This window comes from Temnothorax nylanderi, unplaced genomic scaffold, assembly GCF_030848795.1.
Source record: "Temnothorax nylanderi isolate EJ_2023f unplaced genomic scaffold, tnyl_v1.0 TNYL_tig0076_pilon, whole genome shotgun sequence".
NCBI lineage: Eukaryota > Metazoa > Arthropoda > Insecta > Hymenoptera > Formicidae > Temnothorax > Temnothorax nylanderi.
The window spans coordinates 862,716-880,886 of NW_027249138.1; the positions used below are offsets into that span (position 1 = coordinate 862,716).

The 18,171-nt window shown below is 35.2% G+C and overlaps 1 protein-coding gene and 1 long non-coding RNA gene across 2 annotated transcripts; both read left to right on the forward strand.

Moving 5' to 3' along the window:
• The first annotated feature begins 1,105 nt into the window (after window positions 1–1,105).
• LOC139774264 (uncharacterized) lies at window positions 1,106–13,876 on the forward strand. Its single transcript, XM_071709419.1, is given in 21 exon segments — window positions 1,106–3,095; window positions 5,181–5,280; window positions 5,590–5,639; window positions 5,997–6,177; window positions 6,383–6,514; window positions 6,744–6,900; window positions 7,097–7,304; window positions 7,915–7,932; window positions 7,935–8,074; window positions 8,076–8,438; window positions 8,524–8,821; window positions 9,019–9,537; window positions 9,742–9,925; window positions 10,263–10,559; window positions 10,904–11,339; window positions 11,575–11,703; window positions 11,803–11,933; window positions 12,219–12,477; window positions 12,595–12,691; window positions 13,087–13,197; window positions 13,496–13,876. Coding segments are annotated over 20 exon segments (3,792 nt in total). The 5' UTR covers window positions 1,106–3,095; window positions 5,181–5,266; the 3' UTR covers window positions 13,564–13,876.
• Window positions 13,877–16,278: 2,402 nt separating this feature from the next.
• On the forward strand, window positions 16,279–17,625 carry LOC139774271 (uncharacterized). Its single transcript, XR_011718544.1, has 3 exons — window positions 16,279–16,325; window positions 16,683–16,714; window positions 16,804–17,625. It is a non-coding gene; the product is annotated as an uncharacterized lncRNA (long non-coding RNA).
• The last annotated feature ends 546 nt before the right edge of the window (window positions 17,626–18,171 follow it).

Here is an 18,171-nt window from a genome sequence, read left to right on the forward strand (position 1 = left end):
TCCGTGCGCGATCGCTCGAGCGAGACAAAATCGGCGACGTTACGCCCTTTCTTCCCTTTCCCTTTCGGATACGCGAGAGCGCTCTGAAATTCGACGATTAGACGCGCGTAATCCGATATAATTGAAATGTCCCATATGACACACGATAATCGCCGCACTCCTACTACTTTGATATGGAAGGGGTATTGCGAACGTTCACGCGAAACTATTATAAGGTAACGCGGTTATAAATACGGAGCGGAGTAGGATCAGCGGACAAGTCCGAAAGATCCTGTCGACTGTCACGTTCGCTCGCGCTACCAGCTCCGGCAGAACTACCTATCCGTACAGTTCTTGTTAATCAAATTAGCCTTGAATCATCTTCGCAGAATTAATCGGAGACGTGACCGTCGCCTATCTGGACTATCGGCACCAGCTGTCGCGGTTCGGTTATGGGTACGACCGCCAGCAGTAATTTGGGGTAGGTCAAGTGACAAATAAGAATTATCCTGACGCTTTCCCTATTATGTAACTGTTTATCACGCTCGATTGCCTTGCCGAGGTCGTTAACGTCACGATTGGGGACGGAGAGCGCCGTAATAATTTCGTCGGGTTCCCGACAACCATGAGACAACCTTCGTGAGAATTCATCGAAATTATAATGGTTTTAACGTATAAGATTGTAATAACGAGCTTGTTTAAAGAAAAAGCGTTTTTCGCGGTTTCGTAAAGTGATATTGTTCGTGCAGAGATGGAATGTGTGCGAGCGATCTACTTTCACTGGTCAGTTTTAATAAAGTTGATCCTCATTGTGACGGTGTCAGGCCTCTTAATGTTATGCTGTGCAATTTTAATGCGACATTATTCAAGACATTCTTTCCCCGTTCTGTTCTTATCTCTTCTCTTCGACTGGTTTTTTTTTTTTAAATAAGAATAGCTTCTATAATAAGACGCAAAAAGATTTGAACAAAGTTCGTACAATTAACAGTGCTATATCTAAATCTGAATCAGTGAAAAGTCACTAAAGTGGCATACTTTACACTGATATTGGTGTAGAGTATGCGACTTCAGTGACTTTTCACTGATTCAGATTTAAAGAGTGACATATAAACTGGCTTGTAACGTTCAATTCATTCTTTTCGTTTTTATCTTTCATATCTATGTGTATTACTGCTTTGTCAAATTATCACGAAATTTGCTTGCGTGAGATAAAAAAAGACGCAAAAATAAACGTAGTTACACCTTTATATTATCTTGTTTCATAACGATGACATCAGCAATTTTTTATGCAATATTGTCGAATGTATGTTACATGAGTAGAAAACATTTGATTTCTCGCCTGTTACATGACATTTGCATTTTCTTAAGCGGTCTCTAAACGATCGACGCGTGAGAAAATATGCAAGTCATTTGAAGAAACGCAATTTAATCTTACAAATTTATACAAAAGATAGTTAGTGATTCTTTTTCACGTAAATGAGATTTTCAAAATAATTCTTGCGCCCTTTAAAAACAAACGTCCGACATTTGTCATTAATAACAAAGTAGTAACAAAATATATCAGTGAAGAGAGAAATGATTCTACGTATTTGCTTCATCAACATTTATTCTATTTCCATCGACACTTCTTTATTTTTCATAATACTTTATCTTCTTCCATTATTCCGTAACATTCATATTTCACAGAAATCTCTAAGATAATTACTTACGATGACACTTCGCATTATCATCCTAATATTAAAGTCGATTACATGTTATCCACGCATTCGGTTTACGGTAAGAAAGATATTAGAATCGACGAGCAAGAGAAGTCATATGCGAAATCGACTGCTCGAGTGTAATTCAGGACAGAAATGTCGAAATGTCGATATTTCCGTATGCAACGCATATCGGTACAAAATATACTGTAAGAAAAACCTCAATAACCGCAACAGACAGTTTAATGACAGCGTAGATAAAAAGGTGCACTTTTAATGTGCACATTAAATGCTTGAGCGTCTTTTGGAACTGTCCGGATAATAAAATGTAATCTATACGATACATCTTCGTTCCTGTTTATGTCTTGTTTTTTTTGACAGCTTTCTGATATTTCTCTTATATCTTCTTTTATCTCGTCACAGCGTTTCCGTTAGGAAATAGCTATCAAAAACAGAAATTGGTGTTATTTCAACGAATTCATATTTCGATATTATTTATATCCATACTTTTTCTATATTGTTAGCATCGAATATTGAAATGGTCGACATACTAGTATCAATTTTTTTATACAGTTTAATTATTTAACGCTCGTATCTATGTGTGTGCCCGCACCCAATTCGTACAAGATAAAAAAGAACCGATAAAATGTTGAACGAATGCAATCACAATGTTTCCCGCATTTCGTTATAGCGATAGAACGAAGAAAAAAACATTGCTCACAAGAAACAAGTGTCTTTTTTATTCTTGAGCTAAAAAAATAGAAGTCAAGTGATCAATTGTCTTCGGCTCTTCGTAGAATTGTTTTGTTTTACGGTGTTCTCTATGTATATAAAACAACAGAGGGATTAAAATAAATTAAAGCTGCATAATTGCGGTGAAGTTAATTAAAAAATAAATACAGCATACATTTTTATCAAAGATTGACTTCAAAACTTTTAATAAATATTTTAATAATGTATAATTAAAATAAACAATAATTATGTATATATCTTTTCCACATAACAAGGAAATTTTAATTCTCTTTCCTAATTAGACAATAGAGACACAATAAGTTATTGAATTCTAACTTCTCATAGCCCCAATAAAATGTTTACAATAGTAACAAGAAATGGGCTAAGAGGAATACAATGTAAAATCAACTCCCGACTTCTCAGATTAAGATTGCGTAACGTATCGCGAAATAAGCTTCCACGGATCCATTTTATATCATGCTCCTTGCAGCGCGTTCAAACGCTGCTTAGTTACGATTACAAAATTACACAGCCAAGTTAAGATTAAACGTCGTGCGCGGATGTGAGTTATCAGCAACTGTCAGCGTTATGATCTTTGGAGTAGTGCTTCCGCGCGTAACAACCACGTTATTCATAAATCTGAATACATTAGTACGAAATGTGATTACATATGACGTGCTAAATAAGGTGGGTGCAAAACAAGGTTCTTCGCTAATGATCATTTGCGCGATGACCAAAACGAGCATTAAATCAATTGTTCAAAAGAGATAAAACGAGCATTATATCGTTATTAGAAAAAAAATTTAACGACATCGGCGACCATTCATCATACGATCGCGGCACATAAATAATTTCGCGATGGATTAGACATCTCGCGAATAAGGGAATAACAATGTACGATTATGTAAACTCGTTAGATCGCATATTCCATTGTGTTGCATAGATTCACATCAAGAAAATTACTCGGCCGTCATGCCTGTGCATGCGACGAAATCTTCCATTTCAGTTATCTATTCTTCTTGATATTATTCTTGCTTTCAATCTTCATTTTTAGTTTCTAAAAATTCTTCTACTTGCTATGCACATCCGCGAATTCTTGGCTTGTTTCATCATTCTGTACTTTTCCTTATTTCTTATTCCTTCTCTTTAAGAAACCCGTTATGCTATATGTAACTAAACGGTCGAATGCGATACAATCAGGCAAATTTTTTACTTGATCCTTTCTTATTGACTTTTTTATTTACCTTGATTTCGGTGTCAGGTTCTTTTATTTCTCGGAACTTTGTTTTTCTGCCGCTTCTTCTGTTTATCTCTATTGTTTAATCAGTTAATTAATTAATTAATTTCTCTCTCCTATTCTCTTCTACATATGTGTATATACATACATATATGCTGTATATACATATACATATATGGAGCGAAATTATTTTTTCATGACTATTAAATAAAAAAGTTATGATATTTTACATTGTGTGAAATCTTGTCCCATCACTTGAATAAGTATGAATTATCTGGTACGAGCCAGTATAGAACGAGAGATGTATTTCTGTTTTGAATGCAAATTTATTTAAAAAAAAAAACGATATCCATGACATCCGTGACATTAAGTGGGGATCGTATTTTATTTTCATACGACTCTATATATGCATATATAGAAATATAGAGTATATTATTATATATATACATTAAACACATATGTGTATTATTTTAAACTTTTCTTCTCTTCTGTGAGAAACTCGAAATTACGCGATGACTACATAATGACTTAAAGATTGCTAAACAGCATTAAATCATACATCATAATTGCATGCAACCTTGTAGAATCGTTCTTTCTTTCTTCTGTAGGTTAATCTCACATAATACTGCGTAAGTTTATGGCTTCGGGCAACAAGTTATCATTAATATTTTTATTCTCCCGCGTCGAGATATTTATCCTCCTGTGTCGAGTTAATCTCGCGTGTTCCCAGCAATAAATCACTATCAAAAGTCTCTCTCGGTCTTATGGTAGCTTAAATTTTATAAAGAGATACGATATAAAAATATAGAGATGACAAAAATATCAATTACGATCTCATAATATGTCATAGGTAGACAGCAATAATAGATCAGCTGCTTCAATGTAAGCGTCATTCTGTCTTCGTTGCACATCGAATGTCAAACGAAGATAGAGCGATGCTTACAGCGTTGTGAGCGTGAATCGGACCGCAGCCGATGTGTTGCGCGATTCTACGTAAATTATCTACGTAAGCAATAGCGTTATATCATACATATATTCGTTGTTTGTACACAAATCTTACATTCGTCTCGAATAGCTGATAAACGAAAGAATATTGCTTCTGACGTAAACGGTGGGACTTTTTTCGGCAATGTTAAAATGTCAAGCAATAAAAATACGAATACATGTCACGTGAACATCGTCTTTTTAATGAATTTACATTCGAGACAGAAACAAATCTACTCGTTCTACTGGCGCATATTAGATAATTTATACTTATATTTAAGTGATGGAGTGAAAAATTTCAACTATTCATCACACGCATACACGCAGAATGTAAAATATCATAACTTTCTCATTCAATGGCCATGAAAAATCATTGCGCTTTACATATCGGTGCTAACATTCAAATAAACGAGCATATCCATGAGCTTATTTCAAGAATTGTGCATCGTCATTCAACTTGCACGATTTTCGTCGCTGCTGTAATCGCTGCTTCGTGCAAAACGAAAAAAATTATGATATCTGATAATTATTATTTATCCTTATTTCGAAAGGCGTAGATATATCTGATAAGACTCGTATATATATCGGTGGACGAAGGATTACCAGCTAGTGCGTACTTTGGCACAATTGACGAACGATGTCGACGATAATGTAAGTTTTTATTATCGCTATAAAGAATTCATAATACACGCCAACTTATACATTATGCGTGTGTAATAAATCAAAATCTGTGCGCAGCTTCATTATCAATTTCCGGAAACACTGCACTTGATATATATATTTCACGATGAAAATTCTAAGACAAACAACTCTATTAACGTATTTAATCTAACTTATTATATCGCCAAGAAAGTGATAAATAAAAATAATTCTTATATATCCTATCACATATCCATCTATACTTCCTCGATTGATAATAATGTTAATATTCCATGTAATCTAATATGCGCTTCGTTGCAGGGAGACCGGAAAATCCATTAATTTTACCATAAATGGAATATCACACACGAGTACGTATTCTTCAATATTATAGATAATATAATTAAAGACGGAAAAGATGTAATTCTATCAAATAGCAAAATAAGTAATTCTAATTACACAACGGTAGAAATTATACAATTTAATTATGTGCATATAATGCAAGTATATAACGCAGGAAAACGTAGTTACGTCGGCAGAAACCATTATATTCAGTTACGAAAATTTAATTGTGATAGCAGAAGCTTTAACATTCAATTGTAAAGATTTAATTATAACGGTGAGCTTTTGAAATAACGCGAAATTAAAGTCGATACAATATGCTTCGTGTTCGCGTTTTATGAATTATAACTATCATTTCGATTTTACAATGGCCGTATCGTTTTCAGTATCGGGGAACATTCCGGCTGACACGTCCCTCAACGTCTACATTCGCGATTATGCGAAACTCCGCGGCACAAAAGCGATGTGCCACGAGGGTGGCTGTGGCGCCTGTATCGTGGCTGCGGAAATCAAGGGCGAGATAATGGCTGTGAATTCCTGCCTCGTGCCGATATTAATCTGCGACGGGTATGCGTGAATCAATCGAGAAGTTACATTCAAGTTTCACGTTAAAGAGATAAAGATTTATTTTATGACGTTACACGTTTTTTCTCGCTAGAAAAAGATTTTTGATGCGTTAAACTTTCTTCTATCCATTTATTTTAACTTCTTTTAACTTTATTAGAATTATATTAGTATTATATGATGCCCGTATCCACAAATAAATTCGCAGATGGACGATTCACACGATCGAAGGTATAGGAAATAGACGAGTTGGTTATCACTCGATTCAAGCTGCGCTCGCGGGGAAAAATGGCTCTCAATGTGGATATTGCTCTCCTGGCATGGTAATGAATCTTTACAGGTGTGTGTATAAAAAATTAATTAAAGTTATTATGTTAAAGAAATGATACAATAATACAATCAAATATAGAAACTTTCTTTGAAATTGTTGTCGTTGTAGTAAATTTCTACCAAGCAACACATAATATCTGAGAAAAATTAACAAATAAGTCATGAATCAAAATTATGCATAAGTCTAAGAGCATGTAAATAAAATTTACATGTATGCATTTTATTATTGTAATTTTCAGCCTTATCCAGAACAAAAAATTAACTATGCAGGAAATCGAAAATTCCTTCGGTAGTAACATCTGTCGGTGTACGGGCTATCGCCCGATTTTGGACGCGTTCAAGGGATTTGCCAGCGACGCACCCCCATCGCTGGTGAAGGACATTCGCGATATTGAGGTGCCCGCGCCAAATATTTTATTTTATACGCAAAAGTTTTATTTTTGTATTTCCAAAATTATTGCTAAAATTTTATCCTGCTTTCATACAGAATTCTGTTTTACGTGATGTACAACTGTATCTATTACTTTGATATTATGGAACACTTCCTCGTAGCGTCTAAATGTTATTATGAATAAAATAATGAAATTCGCAGGAGATCTACAAAATCAAAACCTGTCCGAAGAATGGAATGCCGTGCAAAGGCAATTGCGTCGATAAACATTTTACAGATGAAAATACGTTGAATATAAAGTTGGCGGACGCGGAATTCTATAAAGTTTATTCGATCGAAAATCTATTTACGGTATTTCAAGAGAAACCGGATGCAACGTATATATTAAACGGCGGAAATACAGCACATGGTAATTTGCCTTTCACTTGCACGATATAAAAACAAATTGATGTAAAAAGTATATAATGCATATGGCAATTTTGATAACTCTTCTAGATCTATTAAAGTCCTTCAAAAAATAACATGATTTTTGACATAGTATTTATAATATACCTATCACAATATATGAATGATAATACTCTTTTATAGAAAGTATACAGCTTTCTTTTAGAAATTTATACAAATAAATGTTTCTTATCTAAAAAAATCAATATTTATTTCACGTCGCGGGTTTTGATGTATTTATACATTAAAAAATATACATTTCTGGTATCTAAATATAGAGACAATATAAAAACTGTTTTGTCACATCATCTTTTCAACTATTAAATGTATTATTACAAAATAATACGGTAGATAAAAAACATTCTGTATATTTATTCCTGTATTTCCATTCAATGAATAATCTATTCGCTTGAATAATTGTGATCTCGCGAATGCAAACATGTGGTATTAAAACAAAATTTCAGAATTTTCGTTAATTTCAATCAACGAGCAATCAAATATTGAATAATACCACCAGTGCATTTGTTTGCACATCTAGATAAAAAATACACAATACTGAGAACATAATCCTGCAGGTGTTTATCGGGCAGGTAGAACGACCTCCGCATCGATATAAACGACATCCGGGACTTGCGTCGCATCGGAAAAACTAATAACGAGTCACTGGGCGGAAACATATTCCTCACCACGGCGATGGAGACCTTTCAGAAGTACTCGTCCGAGAACGGATTCAAGTGATCTGCGTCACCTGGCTTATCATATCGATCTGATTGCCAGCGTGCCCGTGCGTAACATCGGCAGCATCGCCGACAATCTAATGATTAAGCACGCACACAATGAATTTCCATCTGATTTGTTCTTGATGCTGGAGACAGCCGGTACTCAAATACATATCCTCGAGGCACCGGGCGTCAAGAAAAACATGATGCTGCAGGAATTTTTAAAGACAGATATGCGTCACAAGATAATCTATAGCGTGGTGTTGCCAGCACTATCCGACGATTACGAATACAGATCTTACAAGATCATGCCTAGAGCCCAGAACGCCCATGCGCACATCAACGCTGGTTTCCTCTTCAAACTCGACGGCGGCGGCAAGGTAAAAAAATCTTTTCGAATTATATTACACATATTACACTATCATTAGTCACTCGTTCAGCATATTCGCAATATTTCACGCGAAGGTGCTAGAGAAGCCTAACATCATCTTCGGTGGCATCAATGAGCATTTCTTGCACGCGAAAAGCACAGAGGAACTGCTGGTGGGTAAATCTATCCTTGACAAGCAAGTGCTGAAGACAGCCTTGGAAACGTTGCATAACGAGTTGCAACCTGATCATGTGCTGCCGGATTATTCGCCGGAATTTCGCAAGACTCTTGCCGAAGGTTTATTTTATAAATTTGTGTTGAGCATCAAACCGGAGAATTTAAATTCAAAGCTTCGCAGTGGAGGCTCCTTGTTAAAACGAGATCTCTCTTCAGGTAGGCATGAAGTGACGGTCAAATTTTTGAGAATATATATTATCGTTTAGAATTTCTACGTCCACGAGGATTCAAATTCGTTTTATTTTCTTAAAAAATAAAACAAATTAAAAATTGAAAAATATATCTTACGTTCGCTTTTTAAAATTGTAAAATGCTTTGACTAATTTTCTCAATCGAAAAAAATCTGATTACAGGCACGCAGGACTATGACACGGACAAAAATACATGGCCAGTGAACAAGCCTACGGTAAAGTTGGAGGCGATCCAGCAAACATCGGGCGAGGCTCAGTATTCCAATGATCTACCACCGTATCCTGGAGAAGTATTCTGCGCTTACGTACTTACGAAAGTCGCTAATGGTAAAATAAACAGCATAGACGCGAGCAAGGCACTTGCTATGAAGGGGGTAGTGGCGTTCTTCACCGCTCAAGACGTACCCGGCAAGAATTTGTGTATCTCGGCTGCCAGTCAGTTGATGATGTTGATAAATGACGAGTTGTTGTTCGCCGAAAAGGAAGTACTCTGTGCCGGTCAGCCGGTCGGCGTGATCGTCGCCGAGACGCATAATCTGGCCAATGAAGCCGCAAAATTAGTGGAAATCAAATACACTGAGACTCTGAAGAGGAAGCCGGTGATAACCGTTGAGGATGCGATCGCCACGAAAGACGAGACCAGATTCATGCATAGCATGAGCGTTCCAGCGAAAAAGAAAGGTAGAGAAAGTGACACTCAAGATAGAATTGAAAACTATCGACCATACGATTATTAATCAAAAAGAATAAAAATAACTGCAAATATAACTTGAGGAATTTATATTATCTGCATAATTGTGGGAAATCGTATAAATAGCTGCTGCTAATCGTCAGAATTGCGCAGAAATGATATAGTGAAATAATAGCATTCCTGTTATTTTATAGGAAAGAATGTTAAACATACGATAAAGGGCGTTTTTCAAGCCGGCGCTCAGTATCACTATCCCATGGAAACTCAGGCCTGCGTATGCATTCCTGCGGAGGACGGTATGGACGTCTATCCAACATCGCAATGGCCAGATCTCATTCAAGTATCGATTGCGAATGTCCTTGGTGTTAAGAATAATAGGTAATTTATTAATCTCTCGCAATTGTCTAGGAAAGAGTATCATTAATAGTTATAACTTTACACAAATTGTGCCGAAGTACATGCACACGTTTTCCTAAAAAAACTGAGCTTCAATCACTTATACTGAAATTTCATATCATTACAAATTTAATATTAGTCCACCGGATTCTGGTGAACGTTCTGATGAAGTTAATAAAACAGATTATTCGGTGTAAAATTGGAATTAATCAAAGTGGGCTTGCTTCTATCTTTTCTAAAAAAAAAATTAATTAAAAGAGATTGCCGAAAATAAAATTTAATTAGCGTAATAATCGCTTGAATTTAATTTTTATCGTAGTATCAATGTCCAAGTGAGGCGAATCGGCGGTGGATACGGTTCGAAAATCTCGCGGAACGCGCCAGTCTCATGTACCTGCGCGTTGGTATGTCACAAATTGAATCGCCCAGCGCGATTCATCACGACTATCGAGAGCAATATGCAATCGCAGGGCAAAAGAGTTGCTACGCGCCAAGAATACGAAGTCGGGGTAGACGACGAGGGAGTTATTCAATATCTCGACTCGAAACATTGGGGCAACTGCGGCCTCAACTTCAACGATCCCCACGCTTTTGTCGTAGTGCATCATATCGGAAGGTATGCATCAAAAATACAGCAATATAATCAGTAATACATGTATATACAATATATACAATATAATAAATATAATGTATATACAATATAATAAAAATACATCTTATATTATATCGATAATAATAATACTCATCTAAATAAAATTAATTTTATTAAATATTATAATATAATTTTTTAATTTTACAGAGTTTATTTAGAAAATTAAAGTAGTTACTTGTAATTGAGAAATTAGTTTATCAAATAAAATTGAATATTAAAATGCTCTACAACTTGTTAATAGTCTTGTTAATCTTATTAATTTTCCACGTTTGTACGCGATAACAATTATTTTTACCAATTATTTACAGTTGTTACATTAACGACAATTGGACCCTCAATGGATACGAAGTGCGAACCGATTTACCGTCAAACACATACTGTCGAGCGCCAGGATCCACGGAAGGAGTGGCCATGACTGAAAATATAATGGAACACATCGCGAAAGTGACGAAGAGGGATCCGCTAAAGGTCAGATTGGCTAATATGAACGACGTGGATAAAGCCGCGTTAGAATCCATGATAAAAGATTTGTCGAAATCGGCCGATTATGAGATGCGGAAGCGGGCCGTTGAGACGTTCAACAATGAGAATCGCTGGAAGAAAAAGGGTATTGCCCTGGTACCTATGAAATATCCATTCGGATATTTTGGTCAGTTCAATGCTATGGTGTCCGTCTGCGCTCGCGATGGTACGGTTTGCGTGACGCACGGTGGCATTGAATGCGGCCAAGGTATAAATACCAAGGTACGTTGTAAATGTGAAGTTTATTTCCTAATTTACCTTATTGAATTCAATAAAATTTTTTTAAATTATTTATATGATAATTAATAATTTCATTAAGCACAATTAAATGGATTCGAAAAAGTATTATTTATAGACGTTCATAATTTTATTTCTTTTCAGTCACCTACATTTTGCAAATAATTAATTAGTTGCTGGTATTTTATTCCTATTTATATAAAAATGATATTCTTTTTAGGTTGCGCAAGTGGCGGCTTACACTTTCGGTATCGACCTAAGTTTAGTCACCGTCAAACCAACCAATAATATAATAACGCCCAACAATTCGGTTACCGGAGGCAGTATTACTAGCGAGTCCAGTGCATATGTAAGAACACTATTTAATCCGCCTCCAATGCTTCGGAAGATAACGCGATTTCATGCATAATAAATTGATTAATAAAAACGATCGTTGCATTGATTTTAGGCCACGATTCAGGCCTGCAAACAAATCCTGAAGAGACTCGAGCCGATAAAAAAAGATATGAAGAATCCAAGCTGGCAGGAACTTGTTTTTACTGCATATCTAAAGGATGTTGATTTATGCGCGCGTCATATGTAAGCATTATTAAGTTGCATTTAACACAATAATAATACATTATTATTGTGCGCAAATATTATGTCATCGAACTCTTTAACATCTTTCCGAAAAGATATCGTTTTTTCATTCGAAAAGAATAATTATCATATTTTTTGTAAGAATTAGTAGCTTGTGGTAAATTGTGCAACTTAAATATCTCATCTGCACTTTTTGAATGAACTTGAACAATATCGTTACCAAAATTATTTCAATTTTGATTTTTCTGTTCCATTAAATACGACGCATTACACTTACCCCCATAGGTACGCGCCCACGCAGGATGACACGCTCAAGCCTTATCCCATTTACGGTGTTACCATTGCCGAAGTTGAAATCGATCTGTTAACCGGCCAGCATATTATCAGGAGGGTCGATTTGATGGAAGACGCCGGGATAAGCTTGAATCCGGAGGTCGACGTCGGTCAGGTGGAAGGAGCTTTCGTGATGGGAATAGGATACTGGACTTCTGAAGATCTAGTGTACGATCCTAAAACAGGAGTATTAACGAATGACAGAACCTGGGTATGTTATCTTCGTTCAGTTTTGATAAAGCTAATAGCACCAAGATACAATTGCTCCCGTTTCACTGATATGTACATAAATGATTAAATTATTGAAAGAATCTTATTTTCGTCGTAGAATTACAAACCGCCAGGAGTGAAGGATATTCCTGAGGATTTCCGCATAACTTTGCTTAAAAACTCGGTCAACACATTTGGTGTTCTTCGTTCAAAAGGTGAAATCTAAAACTTTATCCTTCCGTTCTCGAATCTCCATTTATAATAAAAACAAAACTTGAATATTTCCTACATGAATATGTAATAAGAGCTGAATATTCCCTATATGTACGCATACGAAAGCTTTTGGATAATCTCTTTGCAAAAATTTTAAAACACACGTAAGAGGTTTGAAGAGTTTCTTAATCATTAATCGTGATAAGTATAATATTTTAATAAAAATGCATTAAATGGAATACAAGAATTTGACTATTACAAAGAATTTGAAATTCACAATTTTATCTCGCAAATTTCTTCTTAAATTAAAATTAAAAATTCTCTCTACCATAAGAGATACTAGATCTGAGAAGATTAAAAAATCGAATGCCTATTAATTCTAAAAATTCTTTTCCAGCAACTGGTGAACCACCGCTTTGCATGAGTTGCGTAATTCCGATTGCGATACGTAATGCATTGAACTCCGCTAGGGCGGAGGCGGGAGGTAAAGATATGTGGTACCAATTAGGTAAGTCTTAAGAGCATGGATGTAAACAGTAGATATATTTTTTTTCAATAAATGTGAATCATTTTTTGCCGCAAAATGTAAGATCTCTTCCTTCTCCCCCCTTTCTCTCTCTCTCTCTCTCTCTCTCTCTCTCTCTCTCTCTCTCTCTCTCTCTCTCTCTCTCTCTCTCTCTCTCTCTCTCTCTCTCTCTCTCTCTCTCTCTCTCTCTCCTCTTTTTTTCACACAGTCTGTGAACATTTTCTTATAATATATATTGTTATATAATATATGTACTTATTTATTTTTTATAATTTTGCAGATCCACCGTACACCAATGAACGTATACTTCTAAACGGTTTAACCAGCAAGGATAATATGGTCCTGTGAGAGTGAAAATGAGATTTACGAATTAACTGTGTTTAAAATAATCTTATATTTATTTGTGTTCGGTTTATTTTCTTAACTAGAATAAGTTTACATGAGGTTTTAGGGTATAACGGGACCAAGATAATTTAGTTAGTTATTAGGTTTTAAACATAATTAAAATACAACTTCTGTTTTATAGTAAATATTTTTTATAAATGCTCTTCACTTAACACCACTGTGATGAACTTATACATAGAAAATATTACAACAATATCTGTAGTGTATAATTGATATTGATAATAACATAGTATAAAATATGTTGTAAATACAGTAATTTAATATAAATTCTTTACCTTTTTCCCAAGAATCTGGAGCAATGATTATACCCAGGTAGCAAGCACTCGTCATTTTGACGTCAAATGACGTCAAAAGACGTCAAAATGACAGACTTTTGACGTCAATTGACGTCAAAATGACGAGTCTTGCTACCTGGGTATTATCATACGTAAGCACATCCTTTGCGTTTTTTGCGTCTAAAAGCGCATGAGGAAGGGGGACAAAACAATAGAATGAAACGAGATTGAAGCATGCTAGAAAGTTTGATTCGCAAAATCAATTAACGTGCAAAGTGCATTGTTTTTGCCGCAAAATAAAAAACTTCCCGCAATAAAATTCTTTTCGTACTATACGCGCCACTCTTGTGACATTCCATTCGTTGGAAATAACGTTATTTACATTATGCACGACACGTTACACGCGAAAAGATAACATGCCAGACGTAACTCTTCTTTTTTCTGAAATTTTTTACATTCGTACGTAGTGTTTATCTTTAGATATGATTTATTATATTCCATTATATAATTTGCTGTTTCACGCGCTTACGTTTTTTTCTTACATAAGTCATTACACGTCCATTCGGGCTATTTTTATTTTTAATTTTTATAAATAAAGGTCTTTCTGCATTTAATGTGATAAGAGCACAACCTTACTGTGATAGTGATAGAAAGCGTTCCATAACAATGGATTGCATGCAATAATAACGACTATGATGTCATGGTAGTTCACATTCTGTCAAGTTATTCTTTTAAATTGCTTTCTGTTTATAAAATAAATTTACTTAAGTTATATTTATTAAAAATTGTATGTAACATCTTATTTGATTAATTATACAAATTTTTAGAATTATACATATTAAGAAACAACGTTATAAGGAAAAATATATAATGATTGAAATAAAGTGCAGCTTTGGGTATAAATGTAAAGCAATATGTAAGATATCTAATACTGTTAAAATGGTATATATAATTTTTGTAGCTAACAATAAGATTACAATGGCATAAGTTAATGTTACTGTAACTACTTCACGTAAAAATCTTAGAAAAAAAAGATGTAATCCCAATTTAAAGTATTTAAGTATAAATCTGTTGTAAAAATTATGTTATTTAAAAATATATTATTTTTGTCATATAATATGTTAATAATATGTAAAAATGTGATAAATGGCTTTGAAATGATTGATTTTGGAGTCGTTTAGAAGCGAAATGATTTAAATGACTATAAAGAAATTCCAGAATTCAAATACTTAATAAATATCTAATTGTGATCACATTCAGTCATAAAGAATTAATTATATTATGACAGAAATTATGGCATCTGATTATAAAACTTAATTTATAATGGCGAGTTCTAGAAATAAAAGATAACGCGATTCGTACTTATGTTATATGAAGAGAGTTATAACTTCTTTGTCGATTTCATGATTGCAAAGTCATGTCCAGCATCAGGATGCATACCAACTGGCACTTCCCTCAATGTCTATATCCGCGATTATGCGAAATTCCGCGACACAAAAGCGCTGTGCTACGAGGGTGGCTGCGGAAATTGAGGGCGGGACAATGGCTGTGAATTCCTGTCTTGTATCGATACTGATCTGCGACGGATATGAGTGCATTAATAGAGAAATTGCACAGTTGAATATCATGTTTAACAAAATAATAAGAATTAGTGTCTTATAGTGTTTATACGGAACTGTCACCTTTTACATCAGAATATCAGAAATTGTTCTCCGATGCGTTAAACTTTTTTATATTTATTCCACATTTTTTAACTTCCGAGCTTATCGAGTTTATATACTAATTAATGTTTGACATATATCTGTGAATCAAATAATTTCTCAGATGGGCCATTTGCACGATCGAAGGTTTAGGTGACACAGGCAAGATGGTTATCATTATACGATTCAAGCTACGCTTGCTGACAAAAATGGCTCGCAATGCGCATATTGTTCTCCCGGCATGGTCATGAATTTATATAGATAGGTACGCATCTGGCGTATGCGTGCCAAAATAATTAATTATTAACATTGCGCGGACACCGTGTTTTTGGAGCACTCATCCGGACACCCTGGGACTTTTAAGTCCAAAGGATTTTTGAAAGCGTTTCTGTGTTAATCGACCAATTTTGGACGCGTTCAAGGGATTCACCAGCGACGCAACACCATCACTAATGAAAGACATCTGCGATATTGAGGTGCATTATCCTTGCCATGCTGACTAAAGTATCGTGCACATCGATCGCGATGAACGACGCCGACGTGTTGATATCGTGCGGGCACCGTTGCCTGCATCGGGGATTAAAGAAATATCCCAGTATCGATAAGAAATTGTGGCACGCGAGCAGCAAGTGGATACTGCAATGGGATATTATAGTGAAGCATCCGGGTGCAAGGGCGAGAGGATGTCACTGCGACATCCACAAGCCGCCTCGACTGTATCCAGATTTAGGTATATGAATTGATTCTGCTGCGCGAAGGGACGATCTTGTGACGTAAAGTTGTAATATATTAATTCACGATATACACAGATGTTTTTTATGTAGCAGTGATAATTTTTATTTATTAAAAACCTACATTGTGTCATTTTATTACAAAATCAGACGATATCGATTGAATCTGAATTGTAGGGCATAGTAAAATGTTATTTTCTCTAGATTATTATTTTGCTTTTAAATATTTAACATGTTTTTTTTTTTTCAAGTAGGTATGTGCAATGTCTAAATCTTTTAATTTATTTTTGGAACTGTGTAGCGAGAAAGGGTGCGTGAATCACGATTGTGACGATTTTCTTTCTCTTTTGTTTCAGTTGGCAAAGATAGCGACGAAACCGATAGAGCGGTAAGTGTAGGTGTAGAATCCGAAAGACAGCTTCGTTGCATGTTTATAAATAGAAATAACATCTTGAGAGAAAAAAATGTCTATTGCAGATCAAATCGGCTCCCGTTAAAAGGCTGAACATGCCTTCGAAAAGAGGTCAATTTGGGCCCGCTAAAACACCATCCTCTGCCTTAGGTATATCCAAATATTACCGAATGTATTTCACATGTCACCTTCTCACTATGTCACTTAATTACTATTGCGACTTACATCGTCAATCTAATATTCTGAATTTTTAATTTTTTTATTTATTTTAAGCATGATATATATGGCAAGAGTAGAACAACAGTGAAACAAGTTTCTCTAAAATCATTTTCCGTTAGTAGCTGTTGATACGAAAATTACAAGTAGCAATATATGTAAATAAATGTAAATACGTGGAACGAGTTATTTTTATAATTTATAAAAAGTAGACGTATTCGTGTCGTATTTGGCTAAAATGTCAATGTTAAACATCGATATCTTTCACTTGTATGAACGATAATACATAATAGCACTGCCAGTTTGTGTCGTATAAATCCGAGCTTTTTATGTGAGCAATTGTCTCGTGTATTTTTACCTGAGATGTGTCTCTATGTTCCATTGTATATGAATGTTGTATATGAATGTCATATGTGTTAGTTAGTTTTAACAATACGTTTAGTTTTAACCGCAACTGCGGCTTCACATCTGCATTTTGTTAACAATACATTGCCAGAGAAACTCGCCAGCAAAAGATCAACGTTATGACGTTTCGATGACAAGGATACGCTAACTGTTCGCTTGCATGAAACAGCTCCTCCTGGTATTTCATCCAACACGGTCCCAAGGGCAACAACCATCAAAAGAGCTCTGTCAGTAAGATCGACAACGAAGGTATATCTAAATTCTACTATTGGCAATTACTATTCTGGAAAAGATTTTGAAAAAAATCCGGAGATATTTCCGATCGAGAGAAAATAATTGCATAGATAATCGCGCTGTCGATATAATTTAGAACCCTAAATGCCAATAATTTCTGTAACACGGAGTGTCAATAAATTATATCAATTTCTCCCCAATTAGGACAATGAATGCCCTGCGCATTATTGCTTCTTGATCAGTCATACGCTTTTCATCTCTATAACTTTACATGTAATTACACACAGTGCTTATTTATTATTGTTAGTAATAAGTAATTTCGTAAAGCGCGCAATTTCCCGATAGATGAAAGTGAGTGCGCTGATGTAATCGTAACCCGGCAAGTTACGCACTCTGCTGGTATCGATCAATATCAATAAGAGCGCTTAATCATCCACGTTTAGAATCTCTACACACTTTGCTTGCGTAAAGACAAAGAGCGAACACGTGTAACGGTTCGGCGAGAAGTAAAATTTCGTTTATCGGCGAATATCGGCGCAATCAAAGTTTATTGTTTAAACTGTTTATAAGTGTACCAT